This window comes from Macadamia integrifolia, chromosome 5 (genome assembly GCF_013358625.1).
Source record: "Macadamia integrifolia cultivar HAES 741 chromosome 5, SCU_Mint_v3, whole genome shotgun sequence".
Classification (NCBI taxonomy): Eukaryota; Viridiplantae; Streptophyta; class Magnoliopsida; order Proteales; family Proteaceae; genus Macadamia; species Macadamia integrifolia.
This window is the reverse complement of record NC_056561.1, coordinates 3410984-3431637: the sequence shown is the minus strand read 5'-3', so window position 1 is coordinate 3431637 and position 20654 is coordinate 3410984. Positions and strand designations below refer to the sequence as shown.

Genomic DNA, 20654 nt, shown 5'->3' with positions numbered 1-20654 from the left:
ATAGGTATAAGAGGTATCCTTCAGTGTATTGAATTATATATTTGTAATGATGGCTCAGTCATTTGCAATAAGAAAAGGAAGTTGGACTGAAGAAGAAGATATTCTTTTACGCCAATGCGTTGACAAGTATGGTGAAGGAAATTGGCGACGAGTTCCTCTTATAGCAGGTATTGTGTGTACTCTGTTCTTGGGTGCTGGTTTATTTTTATTTTTATTTTATTTTTTTTAGAGAGAGAGAGATTGATTTATGAGAATGGATCAGGTCCTCTACAAGAACCATTTTCGTATGTTATTTGATCCACATTCAGATTTTACAAAATCTCTCTTCTTTTAATTGGTTTTTATTTTTAGTGAAATTCAAGTGTGGATTAAATATCGTACAAAAATGATTCTCGTATGAGGACCTGATCCATTTTGAAAACTTATGAAAAAAATGGAACTAATAAGGAAAGTCTTTCTTTTCAGGGCTGAGAAGATGCCACAAAAGCTGCAGGTTGAGATGGTTAAACTATCTCCGCCCCCAATATCAAGAGAGGAGAGTTTGGAGAAGATGAAGTTGATCTCCTCCTCAGGCTTCACAAGCTCTTAGGCAACAGGTTAGTGCAACTCTTTTTTTTTTTTTTTTTTCCGTAAAAGAGAATTTATTCATTGTCATTGGAGTGTGGAAACGTATAGTTGTTGAACCTGAAGGTTCTTCCAACGATGGAGTGGAATTGGATCATACCATTGTACGCATTATGAGCGGTGCTTTCTTTGCCAAAAGTCAGCAACAGAGTTGATATCCCTAGCAACAAAGAAAAGAACTATGAGTAATTTATGATGACAAGGCTAAAATATCCTCCATGATCAGCAAAACTATCAGTGGAATGTTAGATGCTTCTCCCATCAAGCATAGGACGAGTTCCCTTCAATCAAAATCCATTATTAAATTCCCAATGCTATCTGATAAAGCCTCCAAAAGTCATCATCATCAACATCCACATCCTCATCCTCACCTTCATCCTTATCTTAAATGTAATACTAATGAATCCGGAAGCTCCATTCATGACCACCTTCTTTTTTTCCCCCTCCATTTTAATCATTATATGCTATGCTGGTTCATGCTGGCACGGTGGCTGTAGTAAGGTTGTTGAATTGATCAATTTGCTTCGAATTTAGAAGGTTTGGTTGGGTTATTGTTGTAATTGAAAGAAACCAAAACAAACCGGTAATCAATCAGCTTCAACTTCTCATTTTGCAACTGGTTCTGATCGTATGGTTTATTTTTGGTTCGTCTTCAATTTTTCATTGGGTTTGAGAAGATGTGGGAAACTAGGGATGTCAAAAAAGCCCGATTAGTCCGAACCTGCCCTAACCCATCTTGAGCCCAAATAGGGCATGGGCTGAGTTTTCAGCCCATAGGGTGGGCTAAGGTTGAGAATTTCAGGCCCGAGGCCGGGTTGGGCCCAAACCAACCATGTATATAAATATGTTAATAATGAAAAATGAATACTTATGACTCCGTTTGGTTGCAATGGGAATTTAAAAGAAAGAGAAGTGAAATTTTTATACTTTAAAAAGAAATGTTCATAATCATTACCCCATATGATTTTATAAACTACTTAATTTTTTTAACTATATTTAGTAATGATATATTTTACATCTAATTTTTATTTTACATATTATAGCAAAGGGTTTTGGATGCAAAGTAAAGTGAAAATTTATAGCCAAATATGAAATAATTTGAAGTTAATGTTAAAGTTACATGGGTAATCACATGGGTAATGATTATATATATTTCTTTTTTAAAAATAAAAATTTCACTTCCCTTTCCCTTTAATTCCCCTTACAACCAAACATAGCCTACAGAAAAATATCTGGAAAAGGTCTTTCTTTCGTATTTTACAATCTAAATATATAAAGAAAATCTTAGTCTTTGGCCTTTGCAATCTACATATATAAAAAATCCTAGTCTTTGCCCTCTTGCAATATTTCAAGATCAAGCAACCAAGTAACTGATACTATTGGATTGAGCTAAACTCAGTCCAATTAGAGCCCATCAGACCTGGGTTGTGTTGGGCTTAGGCTGAGATATCCCAATCCAATGCTGGGCTGGGCTTGGATTGAGTTAAGAGACGTTAGACTCATTGACATCCCTACGGGAAATCATCCCACACTATTGGCGTGGGATCTTTTTCCCATCTGTTATTTAGTTGCCTATAGTTTTTCTTTTTTCTTTTTCTTTTTCTTTTTTTCTTTTTTTCTTTTTTTCTTTTTTTTCTTAAGGTGAAGAAAAAATGAACATAATTTTAGGTGAAAAGATCGACATCCTGCCAGCATACCTTGGTATCTACATGCTCCACCAATTGGGGGCCTGCGTGACGGATCGGCATGGAGAACATATAGAGAAAGTGTGTGTTATAGTGGCCTGTGGAAAAGGGTGAGAGAGAGCCTGTGAAAGCTCTGTACACCCTAAATAGTTTGTAACACCTCGTCTCATTTTTGAATTCTCAACATTCCATATCAGATGGTTGACTATCTATTAGACCAAGCGGCCTATTTGATGTAAGCAGTGGGAAGGAGGCGTGGTAAATTTTTATGAGGATTGTCAGTCATTTTGAGCCATGTGGCACAATTAGATTAGTTATAATTCTTGAAGATTTACTAAGAGGATCCAGTGCCTGGCATGCATTTTCTGCTTGAGTAGCAAGCACCAGGAGGTCAGTTGATCAATTCCTATCACATGATCGAGGCCTAACTCACTGGCATATTGTTTCTACTTGAAGAGCAGGCAGTAGGAAGTCAATTGATCGATTCGTGTTAGATAGTTGAGCCATCTCTCTCCTCAGCCAGACAGGGAACTATTTTATTAGTATTGCTAAACATTGAAAAAAGAAGCCTGAAAAGCAGTGTAGCCCTTTGCTGGCTTAGATCCTAACATAAGTTGCTGACCAAGTGGTTACCAACCGTAGGCTTAACCAGATGTTTGCTGATTTGCTCCCCTGACCCCTTCTTCCTTCTTTCAGATTAATTGTAATGTTTTGTTACTTTGAATATGTAGAAGGTCTTTAATTGCTGGTAGGCTTCCGGGAAGAACCGATAACGATGTCAAGAATTACTGGAACAGTCACTTCAACAGAAAGATCACAACGTCTGGTAGTATTACTGCTTCCAAAAGGGAAGAGGTGAAAGCCACAATAAGACCTGTAAGGAAGAAAGACCAAGTCATAAGGCCTCGGCCATGGAGCTTCCCCAAGACTTCCCCTTGGGTGCAGTTGCGAAGTTCATCTTCTACTAATGTTGGTGGTAATAACTGCAATGATTCAAGAGAGATGCTGGGTATGACATGTCCTATTCTCCCTAGTACTACTGCTCAAGGGTCTACCAGGCTAGACCAGCAGGAAAGAAACTCTTCTGATAAAGAACTGGAGAAAAGTAAGTCAAAGTCAGACTATACTAGTGGATTTGCAGATGATCTATTAGAAGTCTCTTGGTTGAGGATGATATGCAGCCAATGTCACAGTTTGGGAACCACAACTCTTTGGAAGAAGGCAGCATATATTGGGATGAAGACTTCTGTTTGGATTTCAACATTTGGGATATGCCAGTGGAGTGATAGTTGGGGTTGAAATTTGACCCCCCTACTCTGATCTCAAATCTCTTCTGCAGAGATACAAGGTTTTGAAATTGATCTTTTCATGTACAAATTTAAAGTTTTAAACTTCATATAAAAATAAAAATAATTATAATAAATAAATAAATAAACGGTTTGAAATTTGGTTGAAAATTTTGCTTCAGCAATTAATAGTCAATATAGAGCAGATAGAAATACTGAATCTACTCAGGAAACCATAAAGTGTTAATAAATCATTTGAAGATTTGCACAGAATAAATTCAATTTCCTAATGTTCAGATGGGAACAAAGAAGTGTACATGAAAATAAGAATGATTCAGCATTTTAATGTCCAAAACTAAGTTATTACTAAGAGTCCCACTCCCACCAGTTTGAAGAAACTAATCAAACAACAATGGTTCATGGACTTTCACGGACTTTTTTAAATGCTAAAAAAAAAAAGGAAAAAACAATCGTAAGGGCTAAAATCCTTAACCTCAGCACCTTAGAGCACTTTGCAGTTATGTATATACATAAATGGAAAGGGTAAAAAAGCCGACCTCCCGTGGCAATACAGATCTCGGAGTTACCACTCTACAAATCAGAGGATAGAAGCCTTACAAGAATTGCCAAGTCCAGGAACACCAATGAATTAGTCTGCTTCATTAAAATATCCAGAACACTCTTCCTGGATCAAACAACAACCGGAGATGCAGACAAACCATTTTTCTTATCCGAAATCAATGAGCGATCACTACCTTTCTCACTATTCTGTTCATCTTCTTTGGATCTAGCAGGAGTTCCCAAAGATCTGCACTGTTAAGCTGCCACCTACCATGCAACAACGAACACACACCAAATATCTAAATTTACTGAGCACAAGGGAGGAGAAGAAAAAATTGAATAGACTGAAGAGAATATGATAACAACACTGCATAAGGGAGCCAAGAGCAGATATTGTCACATAAACCCACCCCCACCCCCACCCCAAAAAAAATTAGGTGAATAATCAAAGTTTCCATTTTTGTTCTCAAATGGATGAAGCACAAGATGCTGGGGTTGGGTAAACCAACAGATTCGGGATTAAGACAATACTTCAGTGGATCTCATAAAAGTGTAGTTTGACAAAACAACCCTTAATTTTCACCGAAGTAAAATAAGGAGCGATGACTTTTACTAGTTTTGATCATCTAAGCGGCAAAATATTTCCATAGACTGTCCTCAAAATGTACACAAATGACCAGTTCTTTTGGTTCCTCAAATAAGATGACGAAAGTACAAGTTTTGCCCTGAGTATCCAAAAAGATTTTAGGGGAAAAGAACGCTCCCTGGTCATGCTGGCGCAGGGGCCAATGAAGAGGTGCACATGGCCATAAACAGGGGGTGGGGGCGTCATTTCGCCGCACTGTGTCTGGGCACGGGGGCCACATGACCAGGGAGCTTTCATTTTCCCAAGGTTTTATCATATCAGATTGGACAATGTCAAGAAGGAATCCTTGGGATCCTTAACACCACGTCTAAAATTCTTTTGACACAAATGATCAAGGTTCCCACTTAAAACAAAACGAAAAAAAATCAAAAAATGAAAGAGACATTAATTTACCGAGTATGAGAGCAGCCCCAATCCATCCTGCTGTACCCCACCTTTCACCAAGGAGAAACCATGCAAAACCAGCACCCCAAAGTGGTTCCAGACCATAAATAATGGATGTTTCTGTTGCTGACACATCACGCATGGCAGCCATCTGAAACCAGATACAACTTGTCATCAACTAACGTGCAATCATTGTTGAAGGCCTAAATTAAACATAAGTAAGCTCTGGATAAACCCAACTCTTTCTCCTGTAGGTACACCTAATTGATTTGAAATCCATCTCAGAAACGACAGATGAGAGGATCTGAATGTTTTTAATTGTATCACTGTATATATCTCATGGAGCTATTAAAAAAAAATCTATCATTCTACAATTTTCGATGATTCAACAAAAAACCCTTCGTAAGTTTTGGCTTACAACCTTCACGATGAATATTTCAAATCTATCTTATTTTCACTATAGATGTTCACGTTGACATACAAATATTCATCCTATCACCTAGAATTTCCATTTTAAACCTTCAGAGACTCTTTCATTCAGGCCCATCACCTATAAATTACATGCAGTTTTAACATTACTACCATTCTAAGTCTTCTCAGCTTCTTAACTCGATAAATCCTCTATTGTTCTTATCACAAATGGCCAGTCAAGCTCTCACTTAAACATAATAATATAGACTACTGCTATTTTGGTCCATAAATCCCTAAAAAGAAAAAGGTGCCTAATAATATGCATTATTTTTTCTTTTAGTATATAAAATCCTTTAATAAAATGCTCAAAAAAATCATACTTTTTATATTCATGATATGGAAGATGGGGATATTGATCATGATATAGAAGAATGGACTTCAAACCATGGCTGCTCCTCTCCTGCTTTAATTTATGTAGCACATATTTCATCACTTGTCTTCTTTTTCTTTTTTCCTTCTCTTTCTAAATTTCCTTTCATTTGAGATACTAATTTAATCAAACTCATCCCTTCCCTTGATTTGTAGGAGGAAACCCTTTGACACAAAGGATTAAGCCAAGTACCATCACCTTCGAAAGGGAAGACTTTAAACATACTAAGTATGGATATGTTCATATGTTCATGCATGTATTTTAGCATTATCTTTTATGAATAATGATCTTTTTAAAGAAGGAAAACGAACAAAAAAGTGCGGGTCTATTTGAATTCGTGATTCTATTTTGGGGTGAAAGTGTTAATCTAAGGTTTAGAAAATGTTGCCCTTCTACGAGTGGCATGATTTGGTGGTTGAGGTCCTTGAGGAGCTGTTGGCACTGGGGATTACTCTCATCTCAGAAGAAAATTAGAGCTCTGTTTGTGGCTGGGAACTTCACATTTCTTGGAGGATAAGAGCTGCCAACTCTATGGTTAATAAATTAGCCAAGGAGCTACTTTGTACAAGGGTCTCCATCCAGTTGAGTAGTCTCTGCCTGTTTTGGTGGATGGGGGGGCATCATTCTTGTGTTGTATTACTTTTGTATCTCTCCTTTTCCTCCATTTTCAAACATAGTTCCAAATTGCAGTCACCCGCCCCCGCGAGGGGGGGGGGGGTGGGTGGGTGTGGAAAGCAAACAAATGCGAGCTCATTGAAAGAAGCTACAATCCAAATATTCTAAACAGGAACCTACATAGTAATATGAAAAAAGCTCTAAGGTCCACCCACCTCCACCCACATTCAACAATGAAAACTTGTAGAATCACCGTCCAATATAATCACCTGATCTTTATAGCATGAGCAATCCAATTTCCCTAGAAAATCTAAAGTCTTTTATGGATTTGCAGAAATATAGGCAACCAAAGCTTAATAAATTTCTATCTATTTGATCCAAATTGAATGGAAACATGAAATGGAAAGATGCAACAAAGTTTTACCCCAGAAATAAGGAAGATATTGTGACCTCAAGGAAGTAAGACTCATCTTCAAAACCTAAAATCCACTCAATCTAGGGCCACCAACTAACTGAATTTTGATCCAAATCCTATCTTAATTAAAATCTTATATACATATTTAATATCTCAATTAAGAATATGCAAATTCAATTTCCTAGTTTTATATTTTTTTTAAGATTTATAATACCGTTTAATTTTATCCCCTTTTTCCCTTAACTTTATATCATATTCTATCAAAAGTAGTGACTTTTTAAAATCATAACCAGAAATAAGGCACCATAACTGGATCAGGTAAGTCTAAGTGACTCATCTGTTCTGTTACATATCATTGGTGCTTTCAGTTGGCCATTTTCAACCAATGGCCCAACATTGATGAAGGGATTGTAATTCTTCCAATGTATTTTGTCCAGAATGAATTCCTGTCCTATCCAGATATATGAAGTCCAGCAAAATCACCTTCTTTAATCACCAAAACCATATGTAACATAAGATAGAGAGAGTGGAAAATCCTTGGATGTCTTGAGGGTCACTTATCAGATATTTTTCCAGGTAGTCTAACAGCTGGACCTGATCACAAAATTCCAAAGACTATACTTTTGGACAGAAGTTGGCATAATCTATCTTCTCCCAAAACTCTCTCCACATTTACAAAGGGAACTAAGTAAATTATGGAGTACATGGGGTCAAATAGTGGGAAAGAGGTAATACTTCCCTCTCCCACAAACAAATTTCCCAAGTTTTTTTCCCCTCTCTGGAAAGGAGAGAGAGGGGAACAAAAAATGCAACACTAACTGACAGGGTAGGTAAACCCTGAATATCTTCCTTGATAATATAAAAATAAAAATAAATAAATCTAATCAGTGGAGACTGGACCGCCGGCTGTACACCTGATGATAAACTGAATAGTGAGATCCTCTTCAGATAATACCCCCTTAGGCGATAAGAAAACCTATCAAAATCAAATCTCTCACTAGCCAGACTGAATACCTTCAATGAAGACATTGATATATCAAGGAGCTTCTGCTCACCTTAAATAGCATTGATGACAACTCCCAAGGCACCTTCTCTTCACATCAGACCTTGTCCAAGCCCAGATATTTCAACATTCAAGAGAGCATCACAAATGGCTCCACAGTCAGATATGCCAATGGAACTAAGACCAACTGAATCCACCTTGATGCATGAAGGAGTTTCTTCTCACTTCAAATACCATCTACGACAACCCTCAAGTCGCCTCCTAGTCCAATCATATCTATGTTAAGCCCAGGTCTTTCAGCATAATATGAACATCACAAGAAGCTCTACATTCTTCTATATTAAATTGAATTACACCAATCAAATCCACCTTGAACATCATAGGGAAAGCATTAACATGTCAAACAAGGGAACCAATTGACGCTGCAGGGTTGGATATAAAGATGGATCCTAACCGATTTTGTGGCCATTTGGAGGAGGAAGAAGAAACTGTTTTATGGATTGCCTTAAAGGATGGCCTCCACCGTATATTAGTTGAATATCTTTTGAGTTCCTTGCCATTAACCCATAAAGCTCATGAAAACAATATCGATCAAGCCATCAAATAAATATATTTTTCTTCTAAAATTAAAATCTTTAAGCTACCTCACTTGATCATTTCATGAAAAGGCTAGTAACTCGCACAAATTTTTGGTTTAGAGAGTCTAAAATGTTTAAATGGTCTCGAGGTTGCTTCACACAAGTCCCATCATAAAGTAGTGCAATAAGTAACAATTGTTTGGAAAACAGTTTCTTGTTTCTTTAGAAGAAAGGAAATATGAACTTTCAAATAAGCCAAAGTTTGCTTCCAGAGTAGAATATGGAACTGAGGTACATACCTCTACCCATAGGCATAACACAGTGGAAAATATGCCTGTATAGAGTGCTGGTATCCATGGAAACGCAACCATCCAATTCCACACCATGCTCCATGTCAAAGATGCTGGGTTCCAATCATGTGTGCCGCCAAACCAATTTCCCATGAAATACCAAATTGTTGAAAATAAGGTAACAACGCAGACCTGAATCAGGCCATATAATTATCTGATCAATGTAGGGAGAGGGAACTAAAACTATGCATCCTCTACACCTTTTACTAGTGAATGAAGTAAATTTTAATGAAATTTTCTACTGCCAGAAAACTAACCTCATATCCAAGAAGTGGTAATAAGTTATCCTTTTGTGTACTTCTTGTAATATGTTCTGTTCTAAGCATGTGAACACCAAAAAATACCGCACTGAAGAAGTTCAAAAGATCTCCAACCTGAAAATGATAACATAAAATGAAGAATGTGTAACAATGTCTGAAAAAATATAAATAACATGGTCACCTTAACTTTATGCATTCATATCCCTAATTTGAATGGTGCTTTTCTTATTGTATCTTCCCATACCACTCTAATATTAATACCACATGATTGCATGGAAAAACAACTGACAATGAATCAAACAATACTTACACAGGGAGGAGAGCCACTAGATTCCAGCATCGTGATTCCTACCATAGACATTAAAGCTCCAAACCAAGTACGAGCAGGCACTTTTGCGCCTAACAGGCCATCCAGAAATGGTACAACAATTACCTGCTCAAGTAAGTAGAGAAATTGTCCAATTGCATATTTAGTGTAGCTCTCATGGAAATTTCAATTATGATTAAATGAAGTATATATATATATATATATATATATATGTCTCAAAGTAGCTCAAGTCCTTACTGTGAACATACAAAGAAACGATGCACGGCCTGCTTCAGACGTTAGCAACCCAAGGGCTTGCATGAGGTAGCCCATACTAACCCAGAATCCCAATTCAATCCCGGCATTTCTCGTTTGGACATCATCCCGTGCCCGAAAAACAAATGGTAAAAATGGGATTGCTGATACAGCGAATCTAACTACAGTGAATAGTGATAGATCCATGATTCCTTCTACCTCTTTCAGAATCGGGATATTACTGGCTGAAAAATCAAAACAGACTTAATTAAGCAACCAAACTATGAAATCTAATTCTCAATTCAACAGAACCGAAGTGGATTATGAATCTCGTTCTACATATTAAGAACATTGGATTAAAGGAATGAACCAGCTAGTAATTAAAATACTTTAACTATGAACAATCTGATAATTGGACAAACTACCAACAAAAATAATCAACATTAATGCCATTAATAATGAAAAGAGAAGCAGAGAACAGGGAGAAACATACCGTACACAATGGTGATAAAATTGAGCAGGATAATGCCTCTGACCCTCTTGGATGGGAATAAAATCTTGCGCCACAAGGGGGGACTTTCGAACGACTTCAAACTCTTTCTCGATTGCTTTCGAATCGATGACGGGCTATCCTTCTTCGCCTCCTCTTCAAATGTAATAGGGTTTAAACTTTTCAGCTTAACGGGGTAGTCTTCATCAGGTAGAATTGAAAATGTGACACCGGTCAATTTCCCAGTTTGGACTTCTTTCTTCTTCTGGCCGTTTCGAATACTAGCAGGAGGAAGCTCAGGGTTCGAATTCCCCATACAAGAGTTAACTAGAGAGAATTTGGCGAGATGGGTTCCTCGGATTCTTCTATGGAAAGAGAAAGACGGGATTGAAGAGCTCCAAGACGACGAAACTATGAAAGGAGAGTCATTTGTCGTCTTCCAGGAACATCTCAATGTCGATGGAGAAGCCATGGTCGAGCTTTCTCTCTCCTCCTTCCCCCCGCTTCACTCCAACACACTCCGTCTAGAACTCGGGGAAGAAAAGGGAAATATGGAATGGACTATGGAGACTGGAGAGAGAATATGGGATCTGAAGACTGAAGGGCTCTGGTTTAGGTCTCAACCAGTGAAAGCTTGATGCAGATTTGCTATTGTGACGACAGAACGGGGATGTGGCTGCTGAAATCCGTTTGAGTTTGGACAAATTTATCTGATAGGAAAGCACAATCCATATGATAGGAAAGCACAATCCTCCAAATCATCACCAAATGCTACATCCTTCTGCACGTGGAAATATGTGGTGCCATGTGGCTGACAATGATAAGAAGGGTTAACACCTATCCAAATATCTAACTTTCAGGTGGGATTTTTTTATTTGTTTTTTGAAAAACTACTGAGACACGCCTTACATTATGACCCGATTGCTTGACGCCTTAAAAGATTGAATCTACTATAAATAACAAATGATTAATTGATTTATTTATTTTTTTGTGGGGGATGAGCAGTGAGTATCAAGTTCGTAGCTCACCAACTGTGTTATCCCTTTAGGTTCACTCGTTATCTATGATCTATTTCAGTATTCTTAATACATCACACAATTCCATGGTGTGTGCTCTTATCTACATTTCTCAGATAAGTCCTTGTGTAATTATTTTGCTTTCTACTTCTTGTGCAATCTTTGCATATCCATATTATATAATAGTCTATGCTCAACATGTGTGTGTTGTGCATCAGTCATTGTTCGAATTTAGATTTGTGGGCGAGTGTTGATTGACAGGTCTTTGGTTGGATATAGTCCAATTGAGAGGGCACTTATAGGCTTCACTTAACCGCCTAAGTGTAAATGTATTGTGAGGCTATTTGTGAATGGTGAGTGAGTCTCATTGTGGGAGAGATTCAATCACTTTTAGTTCAAAATTGATCTTTGACTCCCCTCCTCTCATCCTCACCCTCACCCTCACCCTCACCCCTTCTCAGTGCTGCCTTCCACCCACCTCCAAATGTGCCTGCATCCTTCCCTTCCCTTCACCTGTTGGTGATGCGGAAACCAATCGGAGCTATGTCCCCTTGGAGAATGCAACATCAGTTGACCGTGGACAGAATGGAGGCCCCCTTCTAACAAGTAGAAAGTGGAAGCATGCTGCTCGCTTCTCTCCTTACCCATCCTCTACACATGAAGACGAACCCGTGGGACCAAGAAGCATTTGGTCCCGCATAGAGATATGAAGATCCTAAGCTGGAATTGTCAAGGGTTGGGGTGACGCTTGATAATCCAAGTCCTAAGGACTCTTATGTCCAGGTATCGTCCTTACGTGGTTTTTTTTAATGAAAACCAAGTCTTGTCATGATACTATGAAAATGTTGTGTAATTCTCTTGTTTTCTCAAATTTTGTTACTATCGTCCCCATTGGAAACAGTGGGGATTTATGTGTTCTGTGGAATGGTGATGTAGATTTGCAGATTGTGACTACTTCCAGTCATATGATTGATTGTAATGTGTGCATCATTGGTGACGCTCATCCTTGGAGATTATCCTTGATTTATTGTCCGCCAAAGACTTTTGATAGACCAGAGTTCTGGCAACATCTTTTGGATTTGGGTGCTACTATCTCGAGCCCTTGGATTCTATGTAGTGACTTCAATGAGGTCCTAAGTGCAGATGAGAAGATGGGAGGAAGAATTAAGGCTGCTCATCAAATAACTGGTTTCCAATCCTTTGTTGATTCTTGTGCCCTAATGGACATGTGCTCAAATGGCCCATTCTTTACATGGTATAATAGAAGATGGAGGGGTGGCTTAATTCGGGAGAGGCTAGATAGAGCTCTGTGTTCTTTTTCATGGAGAGATAGATTCCCAGATGCAGGGGTTTTTCTTAAGCCAGCTTGTGGGTCGGATCATTCTCCTCTTGTAGTTGATGTACACCCCCCTCCCCCATCAGAAATGAAATTATTCAGATTTGAAGATAGATGGAGATCTCTCCCGGGGTGTGAGGAAGAGGTCACTAGTGGATGGTCATATAAGTGCCAGGGTTCTGTTATGTTTAATGTTCATAACAAGATCAAAAGTGTGTAGTATCATCTGGAAAAATGGAAGAGGCTCCATGTTACGAATGTGGATGAGGAGGTTTTAAAAAAGATGGAGGAAATTAAAAATATTCACAATATGGAGTGGCACCCAGATATGGCTGAATGGGAAGCTAATGCACAAGGTAATCTTCATTTCCTTCTTGATCAACAAGAATCTCATTGGAAGCAAAAATTTAGAATTCTATAGTTGAAAGAAGGAGACAAAAACATAAAGTTCTTCCACTCATCAACCCTACAAAGCAGAAGTAGGAATAAAATCAAGAGATTAAAGTCCCAAAGGGGTGAGTGACTTGAGAATGAAGTGGATATTGACAAGGAAATTTTCTCCTTCTATGAGTCGTTTTTCTCCTTAGAGGGATCTAGAAATCTGGACTTTGCTCTCTAGTTTATTTCTCCTTGCTTCACTGATGAGATGAATACGGAGCTATGCCTTCCTATCTCTGATGATAAGGTAAAGAGGGTGACGTTTAGTATGAAACCGCTCAAATCCCCTGGCCCAGATGGTCTTCTCCCAGTTTTCTTCCAATCTTATTGGTCTACTGTTTGACTGGAGATTTGTAGAGCAATGAGATCTTTTTTTGAGTTTGGGTTTCTCCTAAAGGATCTCAACAAGACACATATCATTCTCATACCAAAAGTGAAGGATGTAGAGAGAGTGGATCAATTCAGGCCTATAAGTTTATGCAATGTGGTGTATAGAATATTTGCCAAGGTGCTTGCTAGGCGGCTAAAGAAGTGTCTTGACCGGATTATAGCTCCTGAGTAGATAGCCTTTGTGGAGGGCAGGAGTATATCTGAAAATGTATTGATAGCTCATGAAGCTTTCCACCACATGAAGCACTTGAAGAAAGGGAAAAAACATCTAGCTACTGTCAAATTAGATATGAGGAAAGCTTATGATAGAATTGAGTGGAGTTTTTTGTCTTCTATCTTATCAAAGATGGGGTGGTGTGACAAGTGGGTCCATCTCCTCCACCAATGTGGAAGCATAGTCTCTTACTCTTTCCTATTAAATGGGGTGCAAAAAATTTTCATCAAACCATCTCGAGGTCTAAGGCAAGGTGACCCTCCATCTCCCAGCCTGTTTGTTTTGTGCTCTGAGTGCCTGACTTCCTTGATTATTGGTTCTGTTACAAATGATAGTCTTTGGGGTTTGAAAATTAAGTCAACTAGCCCGAGGCTGACGCATTCTTTTTTCGTTGATGATTGTTTGGTCTTCCTTGAAGCAAATCACAGTTCTCTCCGAAGTCTTAGGGATGCCCTTGCTCTTTACTGTGGGGCCTCTAGTCAAGCTATAAATGGGAAAAAAATCAACAGCCTCCTTCTCACCAAATACCCCTATCAGGCTTCGCCATATTTTTGCTAAAATTATCAAGGTAGGGGGTATGTTACATCCTAGGGTCTATTTAGGGCTCCCCTCCGAAATTGGATAGAACAAGAATGCAACTTTTCAGCACATCAAAGATAGAACCATTAGTAAAATTGCGGGGTGGAAGGAGAAGCTCCTATCTCCTGTAGGAAATGAGGTCCTGATTAAGTCTGTGGTGACAGCAACCCCCTCCTATCACATGTCTCATTTTAAGCTTCCGCATGGCCTATTGGATGATATTGGGAAGGCCAACTGTAATTTCTTATGGGGTCTGAAAAATGTTGAGAGGAAGATCCACTAGGTGGGTAGGGACTGTCTTCACCTTCCAAAGTTGGATGGTGGTCTTGGAGTAAAAGACCTAAATATCCAAAACCAAGCCTTGCTCACATAATTGGGGTGGCATTTGCTTACAAATGGTGAATCTCTTTGGGCACGCCTTCTGAAGAGTATTTATTTTCCATATGAGAATTTCCTAGACACTCAAGTGGGAGGCAGACCTTTTTAGGCTTGGAGAAGTATCTTGCATGGAAGACAATTACTTGAGAAAGGTATTTTGTGGATTGTTGGAAATGGTATCTCTATTCATATTTGGGAGGATCCTTGGATTCCATCCCTGGAGGGCTTCAGACTCCATCTCCCTCGACCACCGGATTGCCCATACCTTAGAGTATCTGAGCTCATTGATGCACAAGCAAAGTGAGATATGGAGAAGTTGCAAACTTATTTTCTTCCCTTTGAGATTGAGTGTATTGCAAAAATCCCTATTAGCTCTGAAGGAGGTTCAGATAAGATGTGTTGGGAGCTTCCCCAAATGGTATTTTCTCAGTTAAATATGCTTATAGACTGGGGGCTCAGGAGTTTCCTTGGTCGTCCAAATCAGCAGTGAATGCTCTGTCTACCCCAAAAGAGGTATGAAAAATCATTTGGAATTCAAAAATTCCACAAAAGTGAAATCCTTTATTTGGAAAGCTTGTCTTGGAGCTATTGGTGTGCTTGCAAGTTTGAAGCAGAGATGTATTATGGACTCTGATACTTGTGGTGGTTGTGGCATTGAGGCTGAGTCGGTTGAGCATGCCCTATTGGAATGCCCTTTGGCTAAGAAGTTATAGTTTGCTTCCCCTGTAGCTTTGCGGATTGATGTGTTCCCTAGCCTCTCCTTATCGGAGTGGATCCTGAAGTGAGGACGATTTCCTAATGCCTCTAAGATGGAAAGGCAGTGTTGTTTCGCATCTCATGCTATGATTTTGTGGGAAATTGGGAAGCAAAGAAATGCCCGATGTTTCAGGGACATTATCCCACCGCTTCACTCGTGCATGACTTCAATCTTGAGGTCGATTGATGAGGTTACTTCTCTTATCCATGCGGCTTCCAAGGATTTGGAGAGTTTGGACCCTCCGAGTGAGACTGCACCTCCACCCCCAATGAGAGGTTTTTCCATCTTCTCAGATCTGGCAACAAGCATGCGGCCTAGGGCTCTTGGTATTGGGTGTGCCATTCTTGATCCTAATGGTCACCTTATGTTGATCGCTTTGGATCACCTTGCCCTTGCTCTTGCTGTGGTGGGTGAGGCTTTAGCAGTTCGAATGGGCCTGTCCCATGCTCGACGGCTTGGCATCTCCGAGGTTTCCGTCTTCTTGGATTGCCTCTATCTTTTCAGGTGCTTGAATCTTTGCTATTCCCGACCTCCTTCGTCTATCTTGTGTATTGTCCAAGACATTCTTATGATGAAGTCCTCCTTCTCCTTGTGTAATTTCGTACATATCAATAGAGTCAGAAATGGGATGGCCCATGCTATCTCTAAGTGGGCGATTTCCCACCCTTGTAGTGTGTCTTGGGAATCTCTTTATCCGGAGAAACTCTTGAACACTGTTTTGCCCTTTTTGCCTCGGATCAATGAATAGATTTCTCTTCGTACCAAAAAAAAAAAATCCATCATATATTGATTATGTGGAAAATTCTATCAGATTCTGGTTTGGTTGAAGTATTCATTTGAAACCCATAAGTTTATTATGCTTGCACTTGATTTAGAACATGTCCACAGGAGTTGTGGGAACATAGCTTGAGTGATGGACAGAAATCGTCTGAAATTCTCATCTTGTACAATTCCATACAATTCCACCCTAAATGGCTGACACGTGTAAATATTCCATATCTACGGTTCAGATTAATCAACCATAATACAATGTTAATCAACCATAATACAACCATAATATAATCTGAACCGTAGATATAGAATATTTACACATGTCAGCCATTTAGGGTCGAATTGTATGGAATTGTACAAGATGAGAATTTCAGACGATTTCTACCCATAGCTCACTGAGTGATTGATCCATGGATGTAAGTTAAAAATCCTCAAAAACCAGTTTTGAGAACTTTCCAAAATCAAGTGGAAAAAAGAATGCCCTGTAGATTTTTTGTTGGCTTGAAACACTGGTAAGGCTCAGGACTCATGCTACCGAAGGTTAAAATTCCCACCACTGCCGTCTCTTTCTACTCTGCTCTCCACCTGAAACTCTTCCCTTCGATCCTCCACTGCTCTTCTTTCCATCACACGCATAAGCACGGTACTTCCACCCCATCATCACCATCATCACCCTTTACCAAACAAGCCTTTACCTCTCTCTTACAGTCCAGTTCTTCACAGTCCCACCAGCTCAAGCAGATCCATGCTCTTCTCCTTACAAGTGGTCTCTCCATTAAAAATAGCCTCATCACTCAACTCCTCTCCTCTCTCACTCTATTAGGCGACATGACTTACGCCCGCCTTCTTTTCGACGAAATGCACAAGCCTCGATCTTTCTTATGGAACACCCTGATTAAAGGGTATGTAAAAAATGACCTCTCCATCGAGGCTACCTCAGTTTACCAGATAATGCGCGGGGTTGGTGTTCGTCCCGATCCATTCACTTTCCCTTTTGTGCTCAAGGCGTGTTCCCAAGTAGATGATTTATGTGCTGGCCAAGAAGTGCATGCCCATGTCATTAAATTTGGGCTTGACTTTGATGCCATTGTGAGGACCGAATTGATGTTAATGTATGCTAAAGTTGGGGAATTGTGTTCTGCAGATTACCTGTTTGAGACAATGAGTGAAAGGGATTTAGTAGCTTGGAATGCTTTGATTTCGGTTTACGTGCAAACAGGAAATGCGGGCAAGGCACTTGGAATGTTTCATGGAATGGTTTTAGCTGGAATTAAGCCTGATTCAGTGACTGTTGTGAGTGCTCTCTCGGCTTGTGCTAACTTGGGGTGTTTGGAAACTGGTAAGCAGATCGACCAGTTTGTTATCAAAGAGAATCTCAATAGTAATTTGTTTGTTAACAATGCACGTCTGGACATGTATGCAAAATGTGGTAGCATTGAAACAGCGAGATGTCTGTTTGATAAGATGCCCCAGAGGAATGTTATCTCATGGAGCACTATGATTGGAGGCTATGCCATGAATGGGGATAGTGACAAATCGCTGCATCTGTTCTCTCTAATGCAGAATGCGGGTGTGCAACCTAATCATGTCACTTATCTCGGGGTTCTTTCTGCGTGTGGCCATGTGGGCTTAGTAAGAGAAGGGCAGAGTTATTTTAAGGAAATGATTAAGTCCAATGACTGCAATGTCCAGCCAAGATTAGAACATTATGCCTGCATGGTTGATCTTCTTGGTCGGTCAGGACATCTTGACGAGGCTTATAACTTCATCAAAAGTATGCCCATTGAGCCAGATGTAGGGGTCTGGGGAGCTCTGCTGGGTTCCTGTACGATTCATAAGAATATCAAACTTGGCCAGCATGTATCAGATATTCTTTTCAATTTATCTCCTGAAATTTCCTCATATCATGTGTTGTTGTCCAACATCTATGCAGCAGCTGGAAGGTGGGTTGATGTTGAGAATGTGAGGCGAAAAATGAGAAAGAAAGGAGTAAAAAAGGTAGTTGCTTATAGTGCTGTTGAAGCAAATGGTGAGGTTCATGTCTTCCATGGCGGGGATAGAACTCACCCACTGTCTTCAAATATATATGAGGTATTGGCAGAATTGATTAAGCAGATAACAAGTATTGGTTATGTGCCGAATATCACTGAAGCGCTGCATGATGTGCAAATGGAAGAGAAAGAGGCTACACTAAGTACTCATAGTGAGAAGCTTGCGATTGCATTTGGCCTTATCAATGTGAGACCTCCATTCCCAATAAGGATTATGAAAAACTTAAGGATTTGTAATGATTGTCATACTTTTGTGAAACTAACCTCCAAAGTTACCAACAGAGAGATTATCATGAGAGATAAGAACCGTTTCCATTATTTTAAAGATGGTTCTTGTTCCTGCAAAGACTTTTGGTGACTAGCCAATTTTTTCCTGTTGTTGATTGTGACCTGGTTCAAGCAGGGCTTGATAAATGAGTTTTGAGCAGTTTGGCTGAATGTAATTATCAGTTGGAGATGGATCTATTTATTGACTGGTTGGGTCGAGATAAACAAGACGTATTCTATCGTAACTCGTTCCTGCCAAGAAAAAAAGTGCAGCACCAATAAATACATGAGAGATTATTTGTAAAACAGCGGTTTTCCACCACCCAAGAATAGAGATTGGTATCATTCGACTTTGAAAATTTTCTCTGCATCCAGGGGATGTCTAACAGAATATAGCAAGCTTGCAAGTGGTTCTTTTATGCTTCAAACCAAAATGCCTGAAGTTGATAAAGAAGGGAGGATGTTTGTCCCCAAAAAAAAAAACATTTTTGGAATGAAACTTGTTTGTTATGTGACTGAAAGCTCTCTGGTGACTAGAACAGAATTCAAGATATTTTGTGGATGGAAGACAGGTTAAGGTGGTATGTGTTCAAGATTAGCGATTGGAATTTTGATAGTTTTCTGTGCCAGGGGCCAGGGCCATTAACGCAGACCACAGCACCACCTTAAATTCCAAGCCAACTAACCCTGAATCCATTTAATCCCCTGCAGTGCTGCCCATACTAGCCCAACAAACAGTAATTCAAATCCTTCAAGTGCCTCAAAACAGATTCCAAGATTCTTATTACCACTTTTGTTGTGAGGGAACATCTGACACTATGAGAAGGTCAGCTTCAATCTGTATAACTACTCCTATTTACTGTATGTATTGTAATTCATCTCGAGAAATATCTCTTGATGTTGCTTTCTTTGTTAAGAATTAGCCCTCCTTTGAAGCTCCAGAGGGTCATGGATCAGAACCTTACACTGCTCCAGACAGCATAGACCTGTGACTTTCTTACGGGAGCTATCCACCAAGATTACTTTACTCAGAACCTCATTATTAACCAAGGTCCCACTGATGGAATTCTAGACTTGAACTGTACACTCTGTTCTAAAGATTTTCAGATTCTTTACTGTATTTGGCTGTTTAGCATAATTCTCTCAATTCCATTTGAATTGACAATTCATGTGGTCTACTTGAATGCAAGCTGCCAAGTGAAAGTGAATTTGATATGGTTGAGATCCAGGACTTCACTCATTTAAGACTCAGAAAACATTTTCCCCTCTTGAGCTTCTCAGGTTTCTAAGTTTCCCCTTTTATTTAGAGCAATACTAGTATATAAAATAAAAGTGCGCGTTAGCCCAGTAAGAAAAGACCAACCGCTATATAAACGGGCGTTAGCGTGCAACCTATATGAGCGCTCCCATGTTAAAGCATACTAACGCGTCTTAGTAATAGGTTTGTGAGCTGATTTTAGAGCACCCTTGCTTCTTTGGTCGTAGATCATCTAGCTCAGCGAGCTATCTAGATGACCCCTTTAAGGCACTTGAACCACTTGGTATCACCCTATTTCATTGCCTTAGAACTATTAATTCCATGAGGTCCAATCCAGTGTGGCTTTTATGAAGATTTAAATTGCATGACTGCAAATGCTATAAAGTTATAGTGTATTTTATTTGGGAAATTTTCTTTTGTGGGAGAAGTGTAGGGACTAGGGACTGCGCCCAAACAAATGGGGAGCGAAATGATCACCCCACCCCCGATGAAATCCGATAATGACCCTCTGCCTGATGCTTTTATATGCTCTCCTATTGGTTTTCACGCAAGTGCAGGGGCATACACCCCACTAGAAACACTTCCACGTTTTATTTTTAGGGCTGAGGTTTTCCAAAAAGCCAATGTGGGAGGTCACACCAAAAGGGAATTCACAGAACAAAAATACGTTTGTGCCATAAATATGTGCACAATGAGTTTGGCCTTAGTTGAACATAAACAAGATCTTGATCCTAATACTTATGAATTATAGGTTGGTGGGAGTGCGATTATACTTTAATTAGGTTAATCTACAAACTTCCACAAGCTTCATGTGCTCTATTTATGAACTTGGTATATGTGTAATAGATGGAGTAAATTTATTTCATAATCCCTTCTTTTTTCTTTCCTTTTTTAGGGTA

General features: G+C 39.3%; 1 protein-coding gene and 2 pseudogenes across 1 annotated transcript; 2 read left to right on the top strand and 1 right to left on the bottom strand.

Annotated features, from left to right (window-relative positions):
* The first annotated feature begins 49 nt into the window (after window positions 1-49).
* On the top strand, window positions 50-3608 carry LOC122079796 (annotated as a pseudogene).
* Window positions 3609-3857: 249 nt separating this feature from the next.
* On the bottom strand, window positions 3858-11026 carry LOC122078328 (annotated as a pseudogene).
* Window positions 11027-16572: 5546 nt separating this feature from the next.
* LOC122078980 (pentatricopeptide repeat-containing protein At2g01510, mitochondrial-like) lies at window positions 16573-19413 on the top strand. Its single transcript, XM_042645188.1, has one exon. The coding sequence runs from the start codon at window positions 16708-16710 to the stop codon at window positions 18586-18588; it is 1881 nt and encodes a 626-aa protein (XP_042501122.1). The 5' UTR covers window positions 16573-16707; the 3' UTR covers window positions 18589-19413.
* The last annotated feature ends 1241 nt before the right edge of the window (window positions 19414-20654 follow it).

Coding starts and splice junctions, on each gene's coding strand:
- LOC122078980 (XM_042645188.1), top strand. CDS start 16,708: ATGCTACCGAAGGTTAAAATTCCCACCACTGCCGTCTCTTTCTACTCT.